Below are 22860 nucleotides of genomic sequence, written 5' to 3'. Positions count from 1 at the left end.
GTTCAACAGCTTTAATTAGATTAAAGTGCTTTTTAAATACTTGTGCTGAGAGCAAGAAAATACAAAAACTGCTGTGCTTATTCGAGAGGAAACTGCATCACACACAGTGCATGTGGCACAGTGCACACACTAAATGAGAAGTGTGAAAGCAATATTTAATCATTTCCCACTCACTGAATCCTGCCTATCCTGCACAATGAACAACACAGAGAAAAAAACATAAGCAATAGCTCATCTACTTAATATTAACTGGACATGCTTGACCATAAACAATTCATGATAGCATTTCACAGTTTATGAACGGTTAACTTGACAAAGATAATGTTCCTTTATTGTAGTGCAGAGTATGTGATATTTAAAAGACTGAAGAAAGATTAAATACCTTTTTACATAGCACATAGATTAACAAATTTCAATGAGCTAATGAATTACAGCAAAATTTTTTCTGCTGGTATTGTATTAAATAGTTTTAATGGTACATAAGACTGGTATATCAAACAGGGAAAACCATCTTCTGAAGAAATTGAGAGGTCATGATGTTAGGAGCAAATCTGCCATTTCCCTGAACATCAAGAACAAAGGGACTGACCACCCTCTTTACTCCTAAAACACAATCCAACATTCCTGTGCCTTCAGTAGTCATGAGATTCTGAAAACACAAAGGATAAAAATAGAAGAAAGCAACTACCGAATATAATGAAATCTTAAGATACTAGGATTGTCAGCTCTTCAGAGCCAAGAGTAAGAATTTCTTATGATTATAATTAAAATAACTTCTAAAATACCGAATTTTAGTTCTAAAAATATTACATAAATTAGAAACAGATGTCAATGAATTTACATAGTAGATTGATGCTTTCAGAAATCAGAACCTGGTCAGTAAGTGACCAAGTTCTATCAGATTCAAATGGCTATTTTACATTTTGCTATCTGTGAATTTTACAAAAATTAATGGTAACAAATTACTTATTCCTTTTGTTATAAAATACACAATGATTTTCCTTCTGTGCCCTGAATAACCTGGTTTTAATATGTCTGATCGCAAGAATGCTTTCTAAGTTTCTATCCTCTTTTAATTGCTTATCCTAAAAGCTATCCTTCAACCTGTGACACTTGATTGTGGAGTAGTTTTTACTCTGTTGAAAAACAAAACAAAACAAACTTACACCCCAAAATCCAACCACCCACAACCAAAACAAAAAAATTACACAAATTTTATTTAAAGGAAAAGGAGATAAAGAGTTAAATCTGCGTAATTTTGAAATCTGCAGTTTCTCCAAGTTTATTCAACAGGGTCAAATTAGGGCACCAAATGAGATGGTCCAAACAGGAAGAACCTACCAGTGTCTGCCTTGGCCCCCATGGCTTGCACAGATGCCATGGTGTGAACAATGACACCCTTGGGGAACTCTGACCACGTTGTGGGTTTGCCATCCACTGTAATTATGTGCTGCAGCAGTGGAACTTGAGAAACAATTTCCTGTGGAAATGAAAAATGAGTTCAGAAATTAAAAATTAGTTTTACGCCAAGAAGAAAAAAAAATCCAAGAACAAAACCCTCCATGCTATCTGCTGTATACTTTTTAAAAAGCACTAATATAAAACATCTGAGAATTTTAAAGGATAAACCTTCCGAGCTCAAATAGCTGCAAAGCTTGAAGCTTTCCAATTTTAAGTCCAAAAACCTCTCCAACCATTTACTGATTTGTACCTTATTTCATGAAAACCCCACAAATAACACTGCAATGATTTGTAAACATAATTGACTTTTCCCTCCCATAGAACACTGAGAGAAACTGTTGACACTGGGCTCACAATAATTCTTAGGTTGCTCATTGGTTATTATGCTATTTAAAATAAGAAACAGTTAGCAAAAAAATGGAAAATTATTAGTTAAGCATTTCAAGCAAAGCATGAGTTCTAAGACATTTATCAGTGTTCTTGTGGAAGAAGAGATGATCACCTCTAGCAGAGCAAACACATTCTCTTACTGCAAGCTGAAATAAATGTGCATGGCATATATACTGTCATTCTAGTAACTTCTTTTTAAAGTTTGGGAAATTCTTATTCAAAATTCCACAGCAGCACAGTTTTTCATTAAAACAATTGCCTTATCTGAAAGGTCCAGTTTCCCCAAAACACACAATGATGAAACTCATGCAGATTAGTTGTTCCACTTGGGTATTCCATCAGGCTCAGTAAGTCAAAAAAGTTCTTTGACTGCTCTAATGTTTAGTGAGCTTTTTTTTCCCCCCCCGCATGGAAAAACAGCTCTAACTCCTCAAACACCCATCTTTATATTAAAAAGCCATTCACTGCTGGGAAAACATCTGATAATAAGCCAGGAGCATGATCACAGTTAGCTCTTCATACACAGTTTATATGTTTTTCTGTTCTTCCCATTGTTACATTTATAGGCACTAAATCCACCCAGAAGCCACAGCAGTTTATTGTAAAGGTGCTTTTCCAGGCAGCACTCCAGCTCTGCAATACTGCAAATTACTTGTTCTCCAGTCACTGAGGAGCCTCAAACCCACTGAAAGCAAAATACCACTTTTCTGTACATGAAGAGAGATACATAAATCTTATTCCAAAAGTGTCTGCCTTATGGAAAGGCAATAAATCATTGTTCTGTACAATGGAACCAGGCCATTTCACAGTGATAAACACACACACACACACTGGGAAGAGATAGAACAGTTTTCTGACCTTCAATTTTGTTTGCATCAATTCTTTACTAGTAATGATGGTGGTCACCTCTGTTTCATTCAGCCCATGAACTATTGCTGGGCCTCCCAGAGTGGCATACAGAGTAACAACTGAAACACAAAACAGAGGAAATGGTCAATCTCTGGGTTACATTTGCAAGTACAATTTACAAAAAAGAACTGAGATTTAATCTATTCCAACTTAGGCAACACAGTAATAATATCTGTCAACTCAGAAAGGTGGGACAGTTTTATACCTAAAAAACCTCTTTGCATGGATTTCAATACAACACAATTTTCAGTTACTCACAGAAGGAATAATGAACAACCATTCCCTATGTGACTGTTTACTCTTACTCTTTTCCAAGGTCTAATTAGATGTACCAAAACCACATCACCTTATGCAATTCTCCTGCCTTCACTGCTTTTACCATCTGAAAAGTAGGCAAACCTTCTCAGTTTAATCACCGTGCAACATTTCTCTTGCACACAAGGAAAAAACCAGCTTTCATTCTTGTGACTTCTCTTTCCAGAATTCACATACTCTGTTACCAACCTCCTACAACTGACTGCTAATAACAAATTATTACAGCATGGCAGTATGTGTCATCAGCAGAGGAATTCTCACACTCAGGAACAAATCTATGACTATCCTGTTCTGCCATCTATTTAAACAATGTAATAAAGGTTTAATCACCACAATCATTAAACCCTGAACTGACATCATGAGAATCATACAGAATAGCAAGGAAGAAAATATTTAGAAAATTGACTATAAGAAAAATTGTTTCCTGTTTTTAAGGTCAGCTCATTAGCAAGCATATTAAACAATGATTTCATAACACCTTTAAAATAATATCTAATTTCCTGCCATTTTCAATGGAACTGAATGAGAAGAGATCAGAAGAGACTAGAGAAGAAAAAGGCAGCTAAAAAATGAAGAGAAGTATTGCTCTAAAAGAAAAAAATTTTCTTATTTTCCAAGCTGAACACTAAGCTGCGACATCTCAAAAAAGCTCCAAGGTCAATCAAGACAATCAATTACTAAAATATCCTTGCTGGGAGTTTTGTCACATCAGGTACCTGAATATCTTCTGCTTTTTAGTCTGTATTTACCTGAATACTTGAAGAGCATAATTATGAAAATAAGACACCCCATTGCACATTAGAACTGTACTCACTGCAGCAAAGATTAAAACTTAAAATTAAATAAAGTTCTGTTGTATTCTAAGATTTTTTTTTTCCTAACATTTTAAATCCAAGGAGTTACTAACCCAATGCAGCATACTACAGAAGAACTCAAAAGCAGTTTTCTTACACAGAAAAGTAAATAGTTGACCTCTACTTATTTTTTTCTTGTTAAAACAGTCCATCATAGTTCAGAACTGTTGCAGGGCAAATGCACATGCACTGTGTTTTCTTTAATTTGGTGGGAGCAAAGTCCAGAAGAGTGCCTCTATTTGTTCCCACGAGCTCTCTCTACTTACTGCAGTGACCCCTGTTATATAAACATGTAGCAGAAATTCAGCTGCCCCGAGCCAACAAGCAGAACCAAGCCCACAACACCGCCCAGAAGGCAAAACATCATCTCGGGTATAACCATGGAGGTAGTGAATTACTCATCTACAAATAAGTACATTAAGACACTCAGAGCTATATGACAGAGCCAAAGAGAAAGAGAGACAGACCATTTATATGATGGTGCACTGATGTCATGGAGAGAACAAAACTGAGCAATGACTCTCATCTCTGAAATTCTCACTTCTCCACACTGGCACCTGAAACATTTTCAGGCAAATCTGAAAGTGTTGATAATTTTTTTATCTCCTCACTCTCTTGAAAACACACTGAGAAGGAGTTATTTTGTATTCACCTTTATGAATGAAATAGTACAAGTGAGTCTTTGTTATCTGACCAAAGTCTTGACATAAAGAAAAACCCCAACACCACTGAATTTGCCAGCTCATATAAAAAGACAAAACCTTGCCCTAAAGAAACAAATAGAACTTTTACAATTTATTTCAAGGTAACTGGAATGTTAAACTCAGTATTTCAGCATCCATTGTACGTCAAAAATAAAAAGCAAAATGAACCTTTAAAGGCCTCAGACAAATCTATTTCTGACAAAACCACTTCTGCTCTAGAATGATTGAAAAATGAAACCTAACCTCTCCTATATCACCATTTGGTTATACACTCTTGTGTTTTATCTGCCTACCCTGGTGAAGAGCTGTTCACACACACGAAAAGGTACTTAGGAAGAAAATCTGTTTTCATGTTAGTACTACTACTTCTGTTTTTGAACTAGCAATCCCACTCCACCTCCTGCAAATACAAGACTTAGAGAACTTCAAGAAATGTTACATTTAAAATCAAGCAAGTATTTCTAGCTATAAAATCACTTGTTTTGCAAGCAATCCATAACAAACACCACTTTCCTCATTTTAATTCTGTAGTGCAAAAGGCATTCTCTCTCTCCAACACTGTGCATGAAGCAGATGAACCTGCTCTGTTGACATCAGTTCTGGGCCCACACCATCAGACTGAATACATTTCACATTTGGAAAGAATGTTCCAACACCCCCCACAGCAGTTAGCTGGTATCAAACCTGCACACTGAGAAATGCTAACGTAAGCTATTTAGCAATGTCTTCCCACTCTACTACTTCAACATCACCTGAATCTTCCAATTTGTTCTGCAAACTGCCTGTGAACACTGCATGGCTCTCTCTTCATCTGCCAGCACAAGTCAGCCAAGTTCACAGAAGATGACACAGCTTAGATGCTGAACACCACGTCAGAGTGTGTGCCGAGGCACACCGCAGTAAGGGGATTTAAAGCACTAATCCAACAAACCCAAAAATACATGCATACCATTCTGCTCACAACATCCAGCATCTAGCTCAGATTCTTCCCCCTTCAAATTACAAATTTCTCTAGGATTTGTAAATGTGCTTCAGTTCCAAAGGAAAAAAAAATGATACAAGCCTTTGCATTTCATTCCAGGATAGTCACTAGGAGTCTGACAGATCCCAAAAGTGATAAAAGGGAACTGGCACCAAGACATGTAGTTTAAAAGCAACACAGGCATCTTATCTGAGAATAGTCTGTGCAGTTCTCTGCTCTGGTAGGCAGGCCAGCAGCATTTACTCACTGAAGAACCAACTAAAAACATCACCAATTTAGGCTGGAAGGCACCTGCAAAGATCACCTGCACACACCATCCACTCCAGCAGAGGGCTCAGAGCCATGGCCAGTTTGGATTTTATGGATCTCCACAGATGAAGATTTCACAACCATTCTTTGTTCCTGTTCTGATACGGAACCACCCTCGCAATGAAGACATTTGCCCTAATACGTAATCAAATTTTTCTGCCACTGAACTTGTGACTGTGGCCTCCAGTCATATCAAAGCACACCTTCATGAGCAGAGCCTGGCTCCATCTCCTCTGCATGCTCCCACTGGGTAGTTTTAGACAGCAACAAGATCTGAACTCACTCATCTTAACACTGAACAGGCCCCACTCTGTCAGCTTCTCCTCAGATATCACGTTCTCCAACCCCTCCAGCATCTTTGGCAGCCCTCCACTGGACTTGCTCCAGGATGTCAACATCTTTTTTCCTAATAGGAAGCCCCTCTCTGCAGACAGGGTAGTCCAGATGTGGTTCTACCAGTGTCCAAAAGGAGGAGAAGGATCATTTCCCTGGACCTACCTACTACGCTCATGCTACCACCATCCAGGACGCTGCTGGCCTCCACCACAAGAAAGTGCTGCAAAATGCTGGGTAACTCACGGCCCGCCAGAACCCTCAGGTCCTTCCCTGCAAAGCTGCTTTCTCCAGCTGTCCCTCAGCCTATACTGGTGCATGAGGTGCATTCCAGCATACACAGAGGAAATTTTCAAGTGCCTTTACTGAATTCCAGGTTCCAGACAACCCACTCTTCCAGCTGACAGGCTCCTCTGCCCATCAGCCCTGCCCTTGAGTGTACTGGCTCCTGCCCTCAATATGCCACCAGCTGGGACCTCCTGTGTTTGCACTCTGTCCCATCATTCAGGCCTTCAATAAAGAAATATTGGAGTGAAAAAAGAAGTATTGGAGTCAATACCAACCACTGAAAGCCGGCAAATAACTCTGTCCTGCAGATTACAACCCTTGCAGCCAATGGTCCATCTTACCCATCTTTACCTGAACAGTTTGGCTGTACAGATACTACAGGAGATCATGCCAAAAGCAATGCTACAGCCCCAGTACACAACATCCACCCTCTCCATGTCCACAGAGCCAGCTGTCACACAAGGCAAGCAGGCTGACTTTGAAATGTTAAGGGCCAGGGCAGTAGACCTTGTCCTTAACACGGACTCCATCCTTAACACTGAGGGACCAATAGAGCAAAACATACGTGCAAAATAACCAGAGATGTGAGTAAAGACTTCTGTAAATGAAAACTGTTAAACAGTCATCAACGTATTGCTTCTCAAACTGAAACAGACTCATGGTCAGAGCAAAGAGGGATAATTTAAATACAAATCTTATTAGATTTGCTTCCAAAATCTGAAAAAAGTCTAATTGATAGACATCTTTAGTGCATGCAGGTAGGAAATCAGGAATTTCTGCACATTTGGCTTTTATGGCCCATCTTGTATTGAAAGAGAGTAGATGTGGCACAGGAGTGAAGAGGCCAAAGCCTCTTTCTGGCATGGCACTTTCTGGCATGCCCTGAGGGACAAGGAGATGTGTCCCCCTGAGAGCATCACAGAACCCAGCCAGGCTGGGCTTAGCTAGGTGAAGGACATATTAAGGAGTGATGATGAAACAGACATTTAAACAGCTATAGCATATTGAGATCAGCACTTAGTACATTCCTGAGCAAGAAAAATAGGCCTAACCAAAATCAAAACTGAAGAACTGACAAAATATCCAGATGAAACAAAACTTGCAGGCACAGATGAAGGTTTCGTGTCGACTCCTGAAACTGAGTCAATGAATTCATGTGATTTTTGTTTGTTTTTAGAAACTTGGGAATCTGTACTGATTTGAGATGAAAAGAAAACTCTCATGAATTCATTGAGCAAACTATACTTACCAAAACCATTCTCCATCTGCCAACAATAGAGGTTTCTCTATTCACTAAAGCAAAAGGCTACAAAGTGCACAATTTTTACCTTATGCAGTATTTTTTAAATTGAAGATTTCAATTTTCTATATAAAATCTAGATGAAGTTTTCTGAGTACATGAAATGAAGTAAGAGAGAGTTTTATTTTCAAACTGTAAGATCAAAAGACATAAAAACTTCAGGCAAGACAGGTACTCACGCTGGTAGTTGCACATAAAGCAGGCCTGGGCTGCAATCATCCACTCGGCTCTGGTCTCACAGAAGATGGCAATGTTAGTCTTTGGCTGCTGACCCAAGACTGCTAAGCCATTTCCAAAATTAACAGCTTTAATGTATACATCTTCATAAGAAAGCCAGGTGTACTTGCCAAGGATGACCTAATAAGAATAATAAAATCAATTTAGAAAATGAAAATCCTTAACACATGTCCTACTAAATCTTCACCTAAATGAAGAATCCACAGATGTTTGAGTAACGTGCTTGAATTTTAACAGCAGTTTACTGAAGATAAAGATGATACTTGTTCTTGCCAAAAGCTACAGGGCCTGTGGAAGTCCCAACACAAATACTGCAATATCTCCATGCATGTTATTCCATTTTCACATGAGGGAAGCACATGATTCCCACCATGCTTTGTAGCTTCAGAAGCCCTCTGAAAAGCTGTGTGCGGCTATCTGGCCTATATACCTCTACTTTTTAAAGAGGTTGGGTTTATGTAAAGGATGAAAAGCACTAGTTAGCACAGTACATTCTCTGTATTTGCTTTCTTGGATATTTGGGCTACAATTCTCCTACACAAATATGACACTCGGATGTTCATTTAAAAAAAAAGTTAAAAAAGGGAAACTGGAATCCATAAAGCAGTATATCCATGGGCCCTCAGTCAAAAATTGTGAAATCCCTTTCCCTTTGTTCTGAAACAAATGTCAAGGGGATAAGTAGTAATATTTTTGCCCTTTTTTTACTGTTAAACAAAAGCCGGACAGAAGACAGGATAGGAAATTACAGGCAAACCTCAGTTCTGAGAAGTCATGTAGAAAATATTATGCAATCTCACTTTTCCATATGGGAAAGCTGGTGCACAACAAAACTGGAAATTAATTTACAGGTCACTACCTAGATTTATATGTGTGAACTTGCACCTCGCAGAACTATTTCCTTACTGAGTGACAGGATGTTTCTTTGAGACCAACCTAGAAGTCTTCATATGTAGATACAGTATGAAGATGTTTTATACTGAAAATCTATACTCTAAAGTATTATATCCTATCCATCTATTTCTATAAGCACACTGACAATTTTGAAAAACATAATATTTTAATCAAGTATTTCAGACATGTTCTTTACACAGCATTAATAATAAATGCAAGCGAACACTAAAAAAAGGTAGAAAAGCAAACTTTTGCATCCTCCTGCATTCTTTTTTCCACATTTCATTCATCAACTTGAACTAAATTTCAAACTTTGGGTTGTCAAATCTAACAACTTTTTGACACGTAACTACATTTCTAATGAGTCTGTATTTCCACACACTCCTTAATGAAATGTATTTTAAAATCTCTCTCAAACTCTAATAGAAAAATAAAATCTAGTAGACTTCCTTTGTAAAGACACTCTTCCAAACTGCTCAAGTTACAATTAGGTAATGAGTTGTACCTATTACAGCTTCACTGCATATTGCTCATTAACTTACTAGTTTAGCAGGACAAACAGGTACATGTGCAGCTGCTTGGAAATTTCACAAATGTTTTCATGGGAAAATATCATTTAACAAGCCCAAAAAAACAGCATTTGCCAAAAACAGCAATATATAGCAATTCCAACAGAAAATACATATTTCTCACTCAAATATCTGCTCAGGTTTTCCTGGCTTATTTACACAAGCTCTGTTTCAGTGGCAAACAGGCTGTTTCAAACCCCAAAACCTTTCTGAAGCAGAAACATCAGGTTGAAACGGCAGCATGTGGGGCAGGGGCTCACCCATGGCTGCTGCTCACTGCCACAGCCCCCTGAAGAAGAGGGGGTACCTGGGAGTCCCTGATTGTTTCAACACATCAAGATATTTCTGGTGTGGAAAACTCTTACTGCTTCCAAAGAAAATATTGCACCTCTTCCTATCTATCCAAATTTCGGTAATTTGGAATTTAAATTCCTATTTGGGACACTTTTTTCCCCAAAGGCAGTATTTTTGGCAGACATGGAAGTTCTTGACAAGCTCATCAGCTGAAAACAATTTATAGCAGTGAATTGAGCAACACCCTTTTCTCCATTATACTCTGCCTACAGCGTGGCCTCAGGAAAACTGCTCACAAATAATTAGGCCAAGAAATACAAGCAGATTCTTCTTACTGTTTCTCATATGTTTGCCAATCCATAATGGCTTTTAGTAATTTCCACCACTCACTCTGTAACTCACGGAATTGGGGAAAATAAATCATTAAATGGCCCAAAACTAATCTCTCCAAATAACACTTGTGATTCTGCTTTTTTCCCCTTTTTTTATTCTCTAAATAATTAATCCTCATTGCTTAAGCAAGTTTGATACGTAATGAAAGACCTCACTGGTGCTTTCTTTTCTTAAAAAGGAAAAATCCTTTTTAAGGATGTATAGCACTATTAGCTACAGCTATTATATAAAAATACATTTGTGAAGAACACTGACATGAGAACAAGTAAGACCTTTTTCAATGCAGTAATTTTGAGTTTTACTTTCCTCCTGCCTTCTAGATACTTAAATTCCAGTGTTTTCTCCCCATGCCCAGTGTTTCTTCTCTATTCCCTCCCTACAACGTATTATTTATATTATGTACACATTAGTGAATAAGAGATATTCATATATACCTATTATTATACTGCCTCTATGTCCCTTTCTCCTGCATTTCTCTACAAGACTCCTTTGCAGGACACAGAGCAGGTTATGGTTTATGTCTCCAAATACATCTCCCTTCTTGGCCTTTCCCTCAGTAGTTTTTGCTAACATTTTCCAATGTACAGTGCAAGAAAGACAAGGAGCTACAGGACAGAGTCCAGTGGATGCCACAAAGATGATGAGGGGTCTGGAGCATCTCTCTGGCAAGGGGAGATTGTAGGAGCTGGGGCTGTTCAGTCTGGAGAAGAGAAGACGGAGGAGATCTCATTAATGCATACAAATACCTCAAAGGAGCGCCAAGAGGATGGTGCCAGACTCTTTTCAAGGGTTCCCAGTTCATGGCAATGGCCATAAACTAAAACCTAAGAAGTTCCACTTCAACATGAAGAAGAACTTCTTTGCACTGAGGATGGCAAAGCACTGGAACAGCTGCCCTGTTCCCCCCCTCTGGAGACATTCCAAACCCACCTGGACACATTCCTGTGTCACCTGCCTGGTGACTGTACCTGGGCAGGGGGTTAGACTGGATTATCTCCAGAAGTCCCTTCCAACCCTGACAATTCTGTGATTCTGCTTCTGCTGCAAACAGCTGATAAGACTGGCATTAGGTGCCATAATCCTTTAAACATTCACACACATTTAACTTCAGAACTTTCAGAGGTTACTTCTGCTTAATAATGAATTACACATGGAAAGAAAGTAACTGTCCAGAGTTGGCAAAAGGGCCCAAGAAGTCGAATTTGAGCATTGATTAAAGAGCCCCACAAACAGCACCCAGCAGGGACTGCGGCTCTGGGGTTTGACCTGGAAACAGCATTCCACAGGAACACGCTGCCCTCTCGTGCTCCACATTTAAACTGCAGGCTGAGTCACATGGGTCACGCAGCACAAAACACTAGTAAGTATCTAGACTGCACCAATATTCGGAAATCCAGAAAAGCATAGAGACTAAACACACAGTTAACGTTTCTTTTACCCGGATTTTATGGAGATATTAAAATTTTTAGTGTAAAAATGTTCTCCATAAAGCTGCAGGTTCATGTAGAGTCATTAAACTACCTGACCTCAGTTACCTTTGAAGGTCTTCCTGAAAGTACCTTAGAAGGTTTAGAGAACCTTGACTATGATTTGGAAACCAGTGAACATGAATTAAATATATTTTCTTGTAAAAGTATATTAAAAATAATACAAAAGAGGTTATTTGAAATTCCCACATCTGGCCTTATTTCACATGAAAACATGGACTGCAGCTGAATATATCCAAAAAAACCCTACCCTAACATGTAATTTACATAGAGATCTATGGTTTTCAACATCATATTTGATTCTTACTGCTCAACGACTTGGCATGGCAAGAACCTTCGTGTTCCTTCACTTTAAGTTCCAGTATCAGCAATAATGAGTAAAGTTCTGAACTCCCAAGTGTTTGCCCAAGTGCTTGCTGTTGCACCCAAGTCTCTCAGGCTTTAGACGCATCACCTTCCCCAACAAAGCCGTGTTTTCTTCTCCCCACTGTGTCTTATTTATTATGTTCCCATTAATTCAGTTCTTGGTTACCAACCCTTTTTAAAGCAGAGCAAGACAACCCCCAAAACTAACAAACATCTCCCTCAAAAAATAAACCAACAAAAGAACACACATGCAAAGCAAAATCCACATACCAACGTGGATCAAAGCAAGCACCTGATGATATAACCTATAACTAAGATGACATAAAATAATCAGCCAGCAGAATGAAGCTCATCATTTGGGCATCATAAAATTTCAGCTGTGCTTAAATTAAGTCATTTTTCCAATTAATTACATCTCAATCTCCAAGGTACTTTCAACATTATTTTATCCTGACTTAAATACATGTTTTATGAAATTAATAATAGGTGTGCATGATATTGGAGAAGGAAACTGGAGAAGTACACTAGAGAAGGAAATAGAAGAACTAACCATATATGAATTACTATGAAATGCAACCAGTGCATAAGCAAGTATTTGTATTTTATTCACATCCATGAATTTCTGCTACTTTGGCATTGCACAGAAAAAACTAAAAATTTTGGAACAATACACTATCATAAAAATTCAAGAAATTACAGATTATCTGGGATATCATTGTTCTCAGAATAAATTAATGCAGTACCTGATCTTAAAGATGTTGATAAGCCTTAAATAATTTTAGCTACAAGTGCGAGCACACTTAGTTTTCCCAATAATCAAAAGCTGAATATTTTACTTTGTTTTGAGAGATACATATAATATATAAATATATTGCAGCTCCTGTAAGGTATAGAAATTACATGCATTATGCCTAAAAATTAAACTTGTGCACCTTTTTGAAGAACTGCACCAAACCTCAGCAAGCTGGCTTTGCTAAAGAGAACCAGGCAATAAAAAAGTGTCTGGAATGAAAGACAGAAATCAAAGGAAGAGAACCTTGACATTTAGAATAAACAAGGTATCTTGTGAACTGTTCTGATTTTCCTCACTTGCTAAAACATGCTATGAGGTGTTAAGAAACACTGTATTCCCTAATGGAAAAAAAAAATTAAAAGTGGACCTGTGTGATAATGCCACAACTTGGAACAAAGTAACACGAGGGCAAGTATAGCAACCAGCCATAATGAACCCTTGTGTCAAGCTTAGACAAAATTACCTAACTTGGGAAATTTCTAAGTCTAAATACTCAGAAACAAATAATTTAAGTGGATCAACACAAACATTCTTCAGATTTCCAATATTCACAACTGCTTTGCTTGCATAACGGAAAAGGCTAAAACTCCTAAGTTCTTAAGTCTTACATTAGCAATTATGATTAAAAAACAGGGCACATACCACAGGCAGCCAAAATTCTGATTTGTGCTCAAAAGCCTTTCTTTGTACAACATGAACTTTCTTTTTCTTTATAGCGTAATGAGGCAGTAAAATGTGCATCCAGAAAGGTTACATGTAACCATTCATCCCAGCATTTCCTTCGTACTGAAAAACTAACTCCACAGCTAAGAGGAAGTTTCACTAACAAGTAAAGCTTGTATAAAGATTTTAACAGAACTAAACTTTGCCATATATTGTGATATTAATCAAATTCTATTTTAAACATACCCCTCTATCGGAATTAAAACTAGCAGAATGAAGAGAAATTTTTTTCATCTGCAAGGAAACTAATCTTAACTAAAAATTATCTATTGTGGATTTAACAACTTCTAATACAAAAATGCAGACCTTTAACACACAGAGATGCACAAATGTGCATATTTTGTTACACTATTCTGCCTTGCTTCTTCAGGCAAAAGTGCATTTTTCAATGTGTCTGAACAAATACAAAGCAGCAAATGACAATACCGGCTTGAACATCACACACTATAAAAAGCCAGTCTCTTCAAACAACCGAGCTGTTGTCAGATACTAGAATCACATCTCCCACACACAGCAGGATTAGAGATTAGCAGAGTAGTTCACCTTAAAGGAGACTCAAAGAAAAAAAGACTCTTCCAATGAAATCTGTGCAATCCTTTTCCAAACAAAAAATTCATTTAAGTCCTGAATTCTCAGGACAGAACAGCAAATCCTTAAATCACAACTAAGTCTGCTGGACAGGCACATCTGAGTACTGGCATCTAGTAATTTTTGTATATTTATCTGATTATAGTTCAGAATAACACAAAGGGAGACTTTATTAATTCACTTTAAAAAGAAACCTTTAAAGCCACTTACATCACCAGCTGAATATTAAAAACAAATACCTAAAACAAACTTGTGTTTTTTCTTTGACTGACACCATAAATAGGATATCTATTCAAGAATGCAAAAAGGTTTAGATTTGGTTTAAATACAGAGTATTTAAAGACTGGGAATTAGATCATTTAACTCTTTTCACAGCTACTGAATCTAAGTAGAGAAATTAATTTTTTCCCCAGCTTTGCTTTACTGGACTAGAAGTGCTGCCTAAGAAAGTAAACATATTTTGAAAAAAAATTCTTGTAGGCAGACTGCCAAAAGACTTACCTTTTTAAAAACTTTTCCTGATGGCTGGATTTCATCTTCCTCTTTTAGGATTTCCCGTGTTCCCAAGAGTTTTTTGTCCTTATATTTAGTTTTAGCATATTTAAAAACTTTGTCGAGTGTATCACAACCAGGATATAAAACTGAAGCTAAGCAATGCAGACTGTTAACAGATCTGTATGCACCCCCAGGCTTGTTATTCACAGGTCTGGCTTTAACCTGCTTGGCTTTTGCTATAGCCTGCTTTGATCCTGAAAGTATGTACCATGGAATGTACGTTATAAGGGAATACACCAGGACGATAAAGTTTATAAACTGTAGAAGAATAGGGTTGATGTTATGCTTCAACTTCATTTTGGCTGCTTGAGAATGTTACAAGAGAGAATTTGGAAACATGGATCAGCTAGACAGGGATCCAAAAAGATCTGAAAAGAGAAAAGAAGAAGTTAGTCGTAAACTATCATTGTTGGCAGGGAGGTATTTTCAAACATAATATTACAATCCATATCCCAGTAGGTTGTCTTACGTTGAAATGAGGCTAGAGGTCTGAACCCCATATACAAATGAAACCAGACACGGATAGACGAGGTGGAACTGTTCCACTCCAGCAGATTGCAGCACAATGACATGTGCATGGCATCTATTTCTTTGAAAATGTTTTGTGATTACACAATTTAAAAGATCCTCTTCAACAACATCAGAGCACCTCCATGTGTACCTTCACTAGCCATCTCTATGAGCCCTGACTGTGAATCACCCAGCCTCCCAACAAGCCCTATGAACACAGGCAATGTCACCACTCTGTGCATGGGACTTAAGGTCCAATCATTAAGGATGTTGAAATGCTTTCCAAGCCTTGGACACACTGGGACACCCACCTAAGAGAAGGGAAGCTCTGTATGTGACAGAACTTTGCTGGTTTAAACCTAGGGGTTTATTCCCCATCAGTCCTATGATTTCACTCTCAGAACCAGCATGCAATGAGCCCACTAGTATCAATAAACATGACAATGAGTTAAGTAATATTGGGTAAATACCAGAAAACAGCTTAGAAATATCCCCAAATTCTTAGCAACAGCACTATGAAGAGTTGTTGTTTTTTTTTCCAGAGTCCCTAATGATGCCAGAATATTCACTTGTTTTCATTTTTAAAAGCATTATTTACCATATCCAATGGCCACAATGATGATGCAACTTTTAATGTATTCTACTGTTAAGAAATTATGCCATCTGTCTAAAAGGTTAAAAAAGATAAATCAACAAAATAATTGAAATCTTTATGGAAATCAGAGACGGTTGCCAAAATGGCTGAAGATGAATTTCTGCAAGTCAATGAGCCACTAGCAATTCAAAATCAGTGTTTTGGACATAATAAACTACAAATGCACTTCACTCAGTTAACCTTTCAAATGTATTGATACAACTTATTAAATCAAGCAACTAATAAAGATGTATACACATAAGATGCACAGCTTTTGACAATTCTAAATTAAGCAAATTTTCACTCATAAGATGTATTATTCTGTGCTGATGTCTTACACTCTGACTTTCTCCATTAACTCTCTGACTTTCTCCATTAACTCTCTGGAAACCCTAAAGAAAAGAAATTTGAGTTGAAAAAAGTAATGTTTAAATCATATAAGATCCTTCAGTAGTAATGGAAACCTTGCTTCATTAATCCTAGATCTGCAGTCTTTTTGAGAACAGATCAATCCAACATCCTTCATTTGTAGGATGAGATTAATTCCATCTTTCCCCAAAATTTCCTAAAACTCCAAGCAAAAATATTTCATGATTGTCTTTTTCCTAACAAGCTGCTGTAACCTCACTGTTAACACTGCATCACTACAGGCACTACATCAAAGTCTGTTCTGCAGAGCACCCTGAGACACATACACAAATAAACCATAGGAGCTCTTCACAGTAGGGACTTACTACAACAAGCAGCGGGGGGGAAAGGAGATTTAAAATATAAAAAATAAATAAAATGGAAGTGTATATATTTTCATTTTCAGATCAAAGGCAAAAAGCAAAGACAAATAAACAACAAACTTAAATAGGCTAAAGGGCAAATTCAGTAATCGCTTGAAGAGACTTATGTTCTTAGGCTGTCACTGAAGGGTACTTAATGAAAATAATTATGAGCCAGCCAATCAGCTACTGCAGGCCAGAAAAATTATGCTGTTGTTGATAGCAGCACAGAACAAGACGTTTTAAAGCTGAATCCAGAGTTCACACAGCAAGAGTTTACGCATTTCTCAAAAAGTTGTATGTTGTGCTAGAATCTTGCCTGGCCCAGTTCAGGAGGTGAACATCTTTTTCCTCCTTATAAAGCTGGAGAATTTCTCTCTACCTACACAGTAGAAACACAATTTAACCAAACAAAAATTAAAGCAACTCATTTAATACCTTTAGGCAAACTGTTCCCCAAAGAAATTCCCTGTCTGACAAACAGTGAAGCCTGCTCAATTAATAGTCTCCCTAGGTTTCATAACTTCTCTTGGTTAGAAGAGGCACTGAACCCTTCCAGAAGAGTAGCCTGCCATTTCATTTTGCAGTTATCCCAACAGCTTTATTCTTTCCTTAGAAGGAGAGAGGAACCTTTTCCACTATTTCTATGATAACCATGCCAAAGTCTCACATCAAGTTCTCTCTTCTGGCTCACTCTTGCAGAATAACCCCCAAACCTGGAAATCTTTGCTTTGAATTGCAGACATAAACTGTGCTTTGCCCACCATTTCATAAAAGGCTGCATTGCAAGAAAGGGTCTGAGGAACACTCCAACAGGATAGACTAAAGGGAAATGTCTTGGACTGTCCCCCTAGCTCAGAAAAATAAGTATCCAGTTCTAGGAATCTGCTCTGATGTACATCTCTTACCCTGAGTAAATTGCTAATTATTTCATTTAGTCCTTCACAGAAGTGAGGCTATTACAAGCCATCTATTAAAAACAGTTTCTTAAAAATTAAGACCATTTTTTTTCACTCAAAATGTAATGTTTTTAAGATTAAAAAGTATCTTTTTCAAATGCAGTTTCTTATCTTACAGGCCAAGTAAGACTCCACTTTTTTTTCCTTCAAACTCTTATGATTAGGAGATAGCAAACTTTAGTGAGAGAGAGCTCCGATGCCAATGTCTTAAGAATTTGGCAATGGATTTCAGACCGTGATATTTACAGAGCATCTATGCTTGTAACTAATTGTAATTACCACTGTAATTAGACACTGGAGAAGTGCAGTCCCTTTCTGAACAAGACAGAAAAATATATTCTAGTAGTTTCATTAGAAGGGTAAGTTCCAGTATCTTTGTAGGGTGATGGTTCTAATGAGAGCTGAGCCACAACAAAAAAGAAGTTCCTTGGTGGCAATAGAAAGGCTCCCCCTCTTTCCTTGTGTAACTTAAGAACAGAAGTTGTATTTTAACTCATCATTCTGTTTATTTATTTGCTATGTTGTTTAAGAGGAAAATACCAGGTAAGCAAAGGAGATGCAGTTTAAAATGCCCTCACGCCCAACAGATTTATCATTGCCATTCCCAGGAGAACATCAAAATCAGCTAAATGGATCACTAAGCATTCAATAAAAAAATCATTTTGATGACAATGTAGAAGCAAAACTCTACCCTAACTTGAGGCTGCAGTGCTGGCTGTAAGGCAATTATGTTTTACAGCAAGCAAAACCAATGCAGCTGAACATGACAGTACATTTTCTGCTAGTTTTATTTTTTTTAAATAAAAAAGGTCATTTAACCTCCATTAAGAAAACCACTTTTAATGACAATGTAAAAGAATAAGACTGTTTGCATTAAGATACAATGCTTGCTCATGCATTTTTCTCTGTAACAATTGCTATTTCAAACATTTAATGTATGCTATTTTAAAAATTTGAAATGAAAATATATTATTAAAAATCAATTTCCAGAACTAATCTAAAAATTAGAAGTTTTAGAGAATTTTCCAAGGTTATATCAGATTTGCAAGGCCTAAAAGAGAAGTGTTTGCTGTTTAATATTTTGCCTTTAAAAAAAAGAACTATACAACAAAAATGAAACTTCAAAAGGTTTACTGAAGTACTATACATGGTTTTAAAATTTCACTGAAGTATAATATGTTGTCACCTTATTAATTTTGGAAGCATGTGACTGCTTCTGACCATAAAATTAGTATAAGCAAACCCATCATTTTAGGGCAGGGAAGAGAAAGCAGTACATGATCCTAAGCAGTTTTTGCAAGTATTAGACTATGACACAGTGAGAAAGTTCACTGCCTTTTCAACACTGGAATTTTGTTCTTAGGTAGCTCCTGCTTAATCACTGACAAATAAAAACACATGACAGGTGGTAATATTCTAACTTAGTGGCTTGGTCTGCAGGTTAGCTGCGAACAGTCAGGTTATTACACAACACACATCCATCCTGGTTTCACATAATCCTGCTGGGGTTTTTGAGGAATCAGCGCTCAAACCCTGACTAGTGATGCAGGAAAGTTTGAGAGGTGAAATCCTGGATGAAAGAGCTGCTAATTTATACAAGAATATAACTTCTAGAAAATCTGCACAAGCAAAGGGTTCTGCACATATGTAAGAGCTGTTCAGTTACATGTAATTCATGTTTAGTCTGATAGTCACCAAATGGGAAAGAGCAAGACCACTAATTAAATTTGACACACTTGTTCAACAAAAAGAAGCAGCAACCAGCACACTCATTCATGAGTCTGGAGAAGTAAACCTGTACTTTTCAGGACTGATCCTGCTTAATACATAATCAGTGATTTGGCCTGATATACTACTTATACTAATACTGTTATACCCTTTAGTTTTAGAAGAAAACTTCTGTTAGATGAGAAAGAAAAAATCCTTAAAGGAATGTGTTTACTAATTGACCTGCTTACAACAATTACATTATGATAAAAGCATGAATTAACAAGAAAAAAAAAAAAACCTTATGCAACTTCTCATCGTGGCAGGTACAGGTACAAGAGCTGATACAAGATGTTCCAGTCTCAGTTTACTCAACAGGAGCTGTCACAGGCAACTGCGTGAAATCTAAAAATGGAAAATCCCCATTAAATACGGCAATTATAAAACACATCCTCCATTTTTTCACTCTTATTTTGTAATAAATAAATGAAACCTTTTCCTCATCTGATACTGCACTGTCTCACCTCAGAGAGTCCAGGCCCACTACATCCAAGTTAACACAAAGGCAGATGTAACACACAGCACAGCCAGTTTGGGCTTGAGTCCCATACAATCAAGGTGTCTGCAATAGCTTCAGTTAAACTCACAAGCTCATGGTGCTTGTCTCCCTGACAAATTCTAACTCCCCAGTGGCTTTCAATGTACGCTGCTTCTACCACTTAGGGTAGAAAAAAATAAGACCTATCATTGTGTATCCACCCACACAGAGAACACATTTCAGCCTGAGTAATAAAATATTCTTGAACACTTTACAAAAAGACTTAATAAAATAGCAATAATTGTATTTACTGATTTTGCTCTACTATACAAAGTTTTATCTATTGTCCTTTGCAGAGAGAAGTCTTGAAAACCTGTGCCAGAAAATCACATTTAAAATAGGCAAATGTAAATATTTTGTACCTATTACCTTTCTTCAAACATTATTTACACAGCTATTCAGTTCTTAAAGATAATATTTTCCAGTTGATTAACTATTTGCTGCTTGAGGTGAGCATCCAGGGTGCTGACTGCCCTATTTTTTGACTTCCACGACTTTACACATACTAACCAAACAAAACCAAACTCCAGCCCAGAGACTCCAAGACAGTCTTGCAAAAAAACATTTTGGTCAACAATTTATAGTTGTAGGAACACACACTAAATTTCTCTTATCAGCAAATCTTGCAAAAAAACCTCCTGATTTCTTAACATTCACAGAAAGGATGAAAAGGTTATTCATAGGGTTAGGCTTTAACAGACAAGATAACCGAGTATCTTCAGGTACTGCCCAATCTCTTCATTACAGAATGTAACATTAGGAGTACCCAAGACAATATAACAAAGCCCACAATACAGACTTCTAACTGTAGCAAAAATCAGCTTCTCTTAGTTTACATCTGGACTTAAAAAGTAACATTAACAACCCTGAAAAGGCAGATTTTTACTACATCTGTAATTCACTCAAGAGCTGCCAGTATTTGCTAGCACCCAGCAAGTGAGCCTTTTACAAAAAAAGAGACCAAAAAGAAAGAAATCCCTATTACTCATTTATAAATACTCATGTAGTCATCTGTATAAAAATAAAAAAGCAAACCAAAGGTACACAGAAGCAACAGCCTTTGCTTCACAGGCAAACTCCCTGGACTGTGAAGCAAGGAGAGCCTGAGGCGATAAACGGTGTGCAGAGGAGAATCCCAAACATGTACCCATCTAAGTGGAAGGTCTCTTTTGCAATATGGGTTTAAAGAGCAGTTATATTTGAAAACAGATGTTCATCACAGGTACAGCACAAGTATCTTCACATATTTCTTGAAACAGAAGGGATAGAAATCCCAGCAAGTCCTACTGAACGGCAGAAATGTATGCTCTGGGTCCCTGGAGAAGAGCTAGTGCTCAGCACATCCTCCTGAATAGGAAGCAACAGCAGAGTGGGCACAAGGACACACCTCACCTCCCCAACTCACCCTTCACTGCTTTCCACAAGTCTCTCCTCCCACCACCTCCTGCATTCCCTGAGCACTGCTGCCCTGGCACTGCTCGTGGGAGCTGTAGTGCCCCCCAGCAACAGGTGTGCCAGCAACCTCCAGGCCATCCTGGCAGTCTCCACTCTCACAGGCCCTGTGGTTTCCACACAAGCGCACACACTGTCCTTGACCCCCACTTGCTGATTTTCCAGCCTCCAACCTCTCCAAGTCACCCTTTTCCAGGCTGCTGCCTGGGTCTCAGCATCACTTCTAGCACAAGGGAGAAGACTTTCCATGAGGCTCTCAAACATCCACAAAGCCCTTCACCCAGCAGACCTGTACCCTGTTACAAACAGGAGTGCCTCTCTGCAGTCAAGCTGGGAACAGATCCATAGCTCTGTCCCAAAGGACATCTGCTCTCAACACAGAGGAAAAGCAACGCTCAGCACACCAACCCCCAGGGACCACCTCCCACTGGGAATAAACCCAGCAGGACCTTCCTCAACAGTTCCACATGACCACTCAGGGCTTGTCACAGTTATCGAACAGCCTCTGCTACAGAAAGATCTAGAAGAGGATTGCATGGCTGTAACACAGGCACACACTCAGAGGTTTTTCTGAAACTCTTTCAAGCAAGCAGACAAGAATGAAACGGATTCCCTCATCAACTCCAGTCCTCGATGTCTCACTCCCAGTCCTGAACAAGAGATAACCTGTCTCTCCCTGGACTTCGCTCTCCCTGCTGCTCCACATGCTGTGAAACTGCTGTTGTCTTACACAGAAAGAGAGATGGTGGGAAACCAAAATTGCTGTTGATTATGGCTCTGCTCTCAAAAGGAGGCAAATCTTCAGGACATGGAGAGAATACACTCTCTGAAAGCACCTGTAGGGTAATTCTGAGCTACATTATTCAGATCACCTGTAGGCCTCCAGCTGTGACCCACTTCTAGCACAACCCTGGGTGAATCCTAAGGCTCTTTAAATGCTTCCCGTTACTCTGCCAGGGATCGCAACGCTGGCAGATGGCCAGAGCCACCTCAGCATTCCCACTCCTGCCCCCACAACTCGACCCACTCAATGCTTCAGCATAAGCAAATGCACAACTCAACTCCAGTCCCGAGGGAAACTCAGGCACTTCTCTGCATGAGCATATTTCTGAAAAGCCCAGGAGAGCACACACAGACCGCCAGGAAAGAGGCATCATGACCTGGAACAAACCAGTTCCCAAGGTAGTTTAGCAGACGGCTGGGGGAGGAAAGGTTGCTCATGAACTGCACAGCCTGAGAGTGTGATTTCAGTTTGGCTCAAGCAGATTTAACGCTGGGCTGCGAATAAAAACAGACTGTTCATCTCCAAAAGGTAATTCCGCTGTTGCCCTCCATTGCATCAACATACGAGTGCCTGTGTGGCTAGGAATGAGCCAGATTAGCTTGTTGACCCAGTTTAAACCCTCTCCTCAGAGCAGAATGGCGGATTTTCCTTTGTATTAACTTTGGTACTCATTTGAGCCTACCTTGAGCCACTGTAAGTACC

The 22860-nt window shown here is 38.4% G+C and overlaps 1 protein-coding gene across 4 annotated transcripts in view; it reads right to left on the bottom strand.

Moving 5' to 3' along the window:
- Positions 1-22860, bottom strand: part of ACSL3 (acyl-CoA synthetase long chain family member 3) — a 48813-nt gene that overhangs the window by 13818 nt on the left and 12135 nt on the right. For 3 of the 4 annotated variants that reach the window (XM_082287770.1, XM_082287773.1, XM_082287771.1), the window contains exons 2-6: positions 19626-19729; positions 14691-15112; positions 8025-8202; positions 2710-2819; positions 1342-1480 (exon numbers count right to left, since the gene is read on the bottom strand). In XM_082287770.1, the coding sequence (XP_082143896.1) occupies positions 1342-1480; positions 2710-2819; positions 8025-8202; positions 14691-15041 (778 nt within the window). In that variant the 5' untranslated portion in view covers positions 15042-15112; positions 19626-19729. The remainder of the gene's footprint in view (positions 1-1341; positions 1481-2709; positions 2820-8024; positions 8203-14690; positions 15113-19625; positions 19730-22860) is intronic. The other variant, XM_082287772.1, reaches the window with a different exon arrangement.

This window comes from Coloeus monedula, assembly GCF_965178545.1.
Source record: "Coloeus monedula genome assembly, chromosome: 10".
Lineage (NCBI taxonomy): Eukaryota > Metazoa > Chordata > Aves > Passeriformes > Corvidae > Coloeus > Coloeus monedula.
This window is presented reverse-complemented; position numbering and strand designations above follow the sequence as displayed.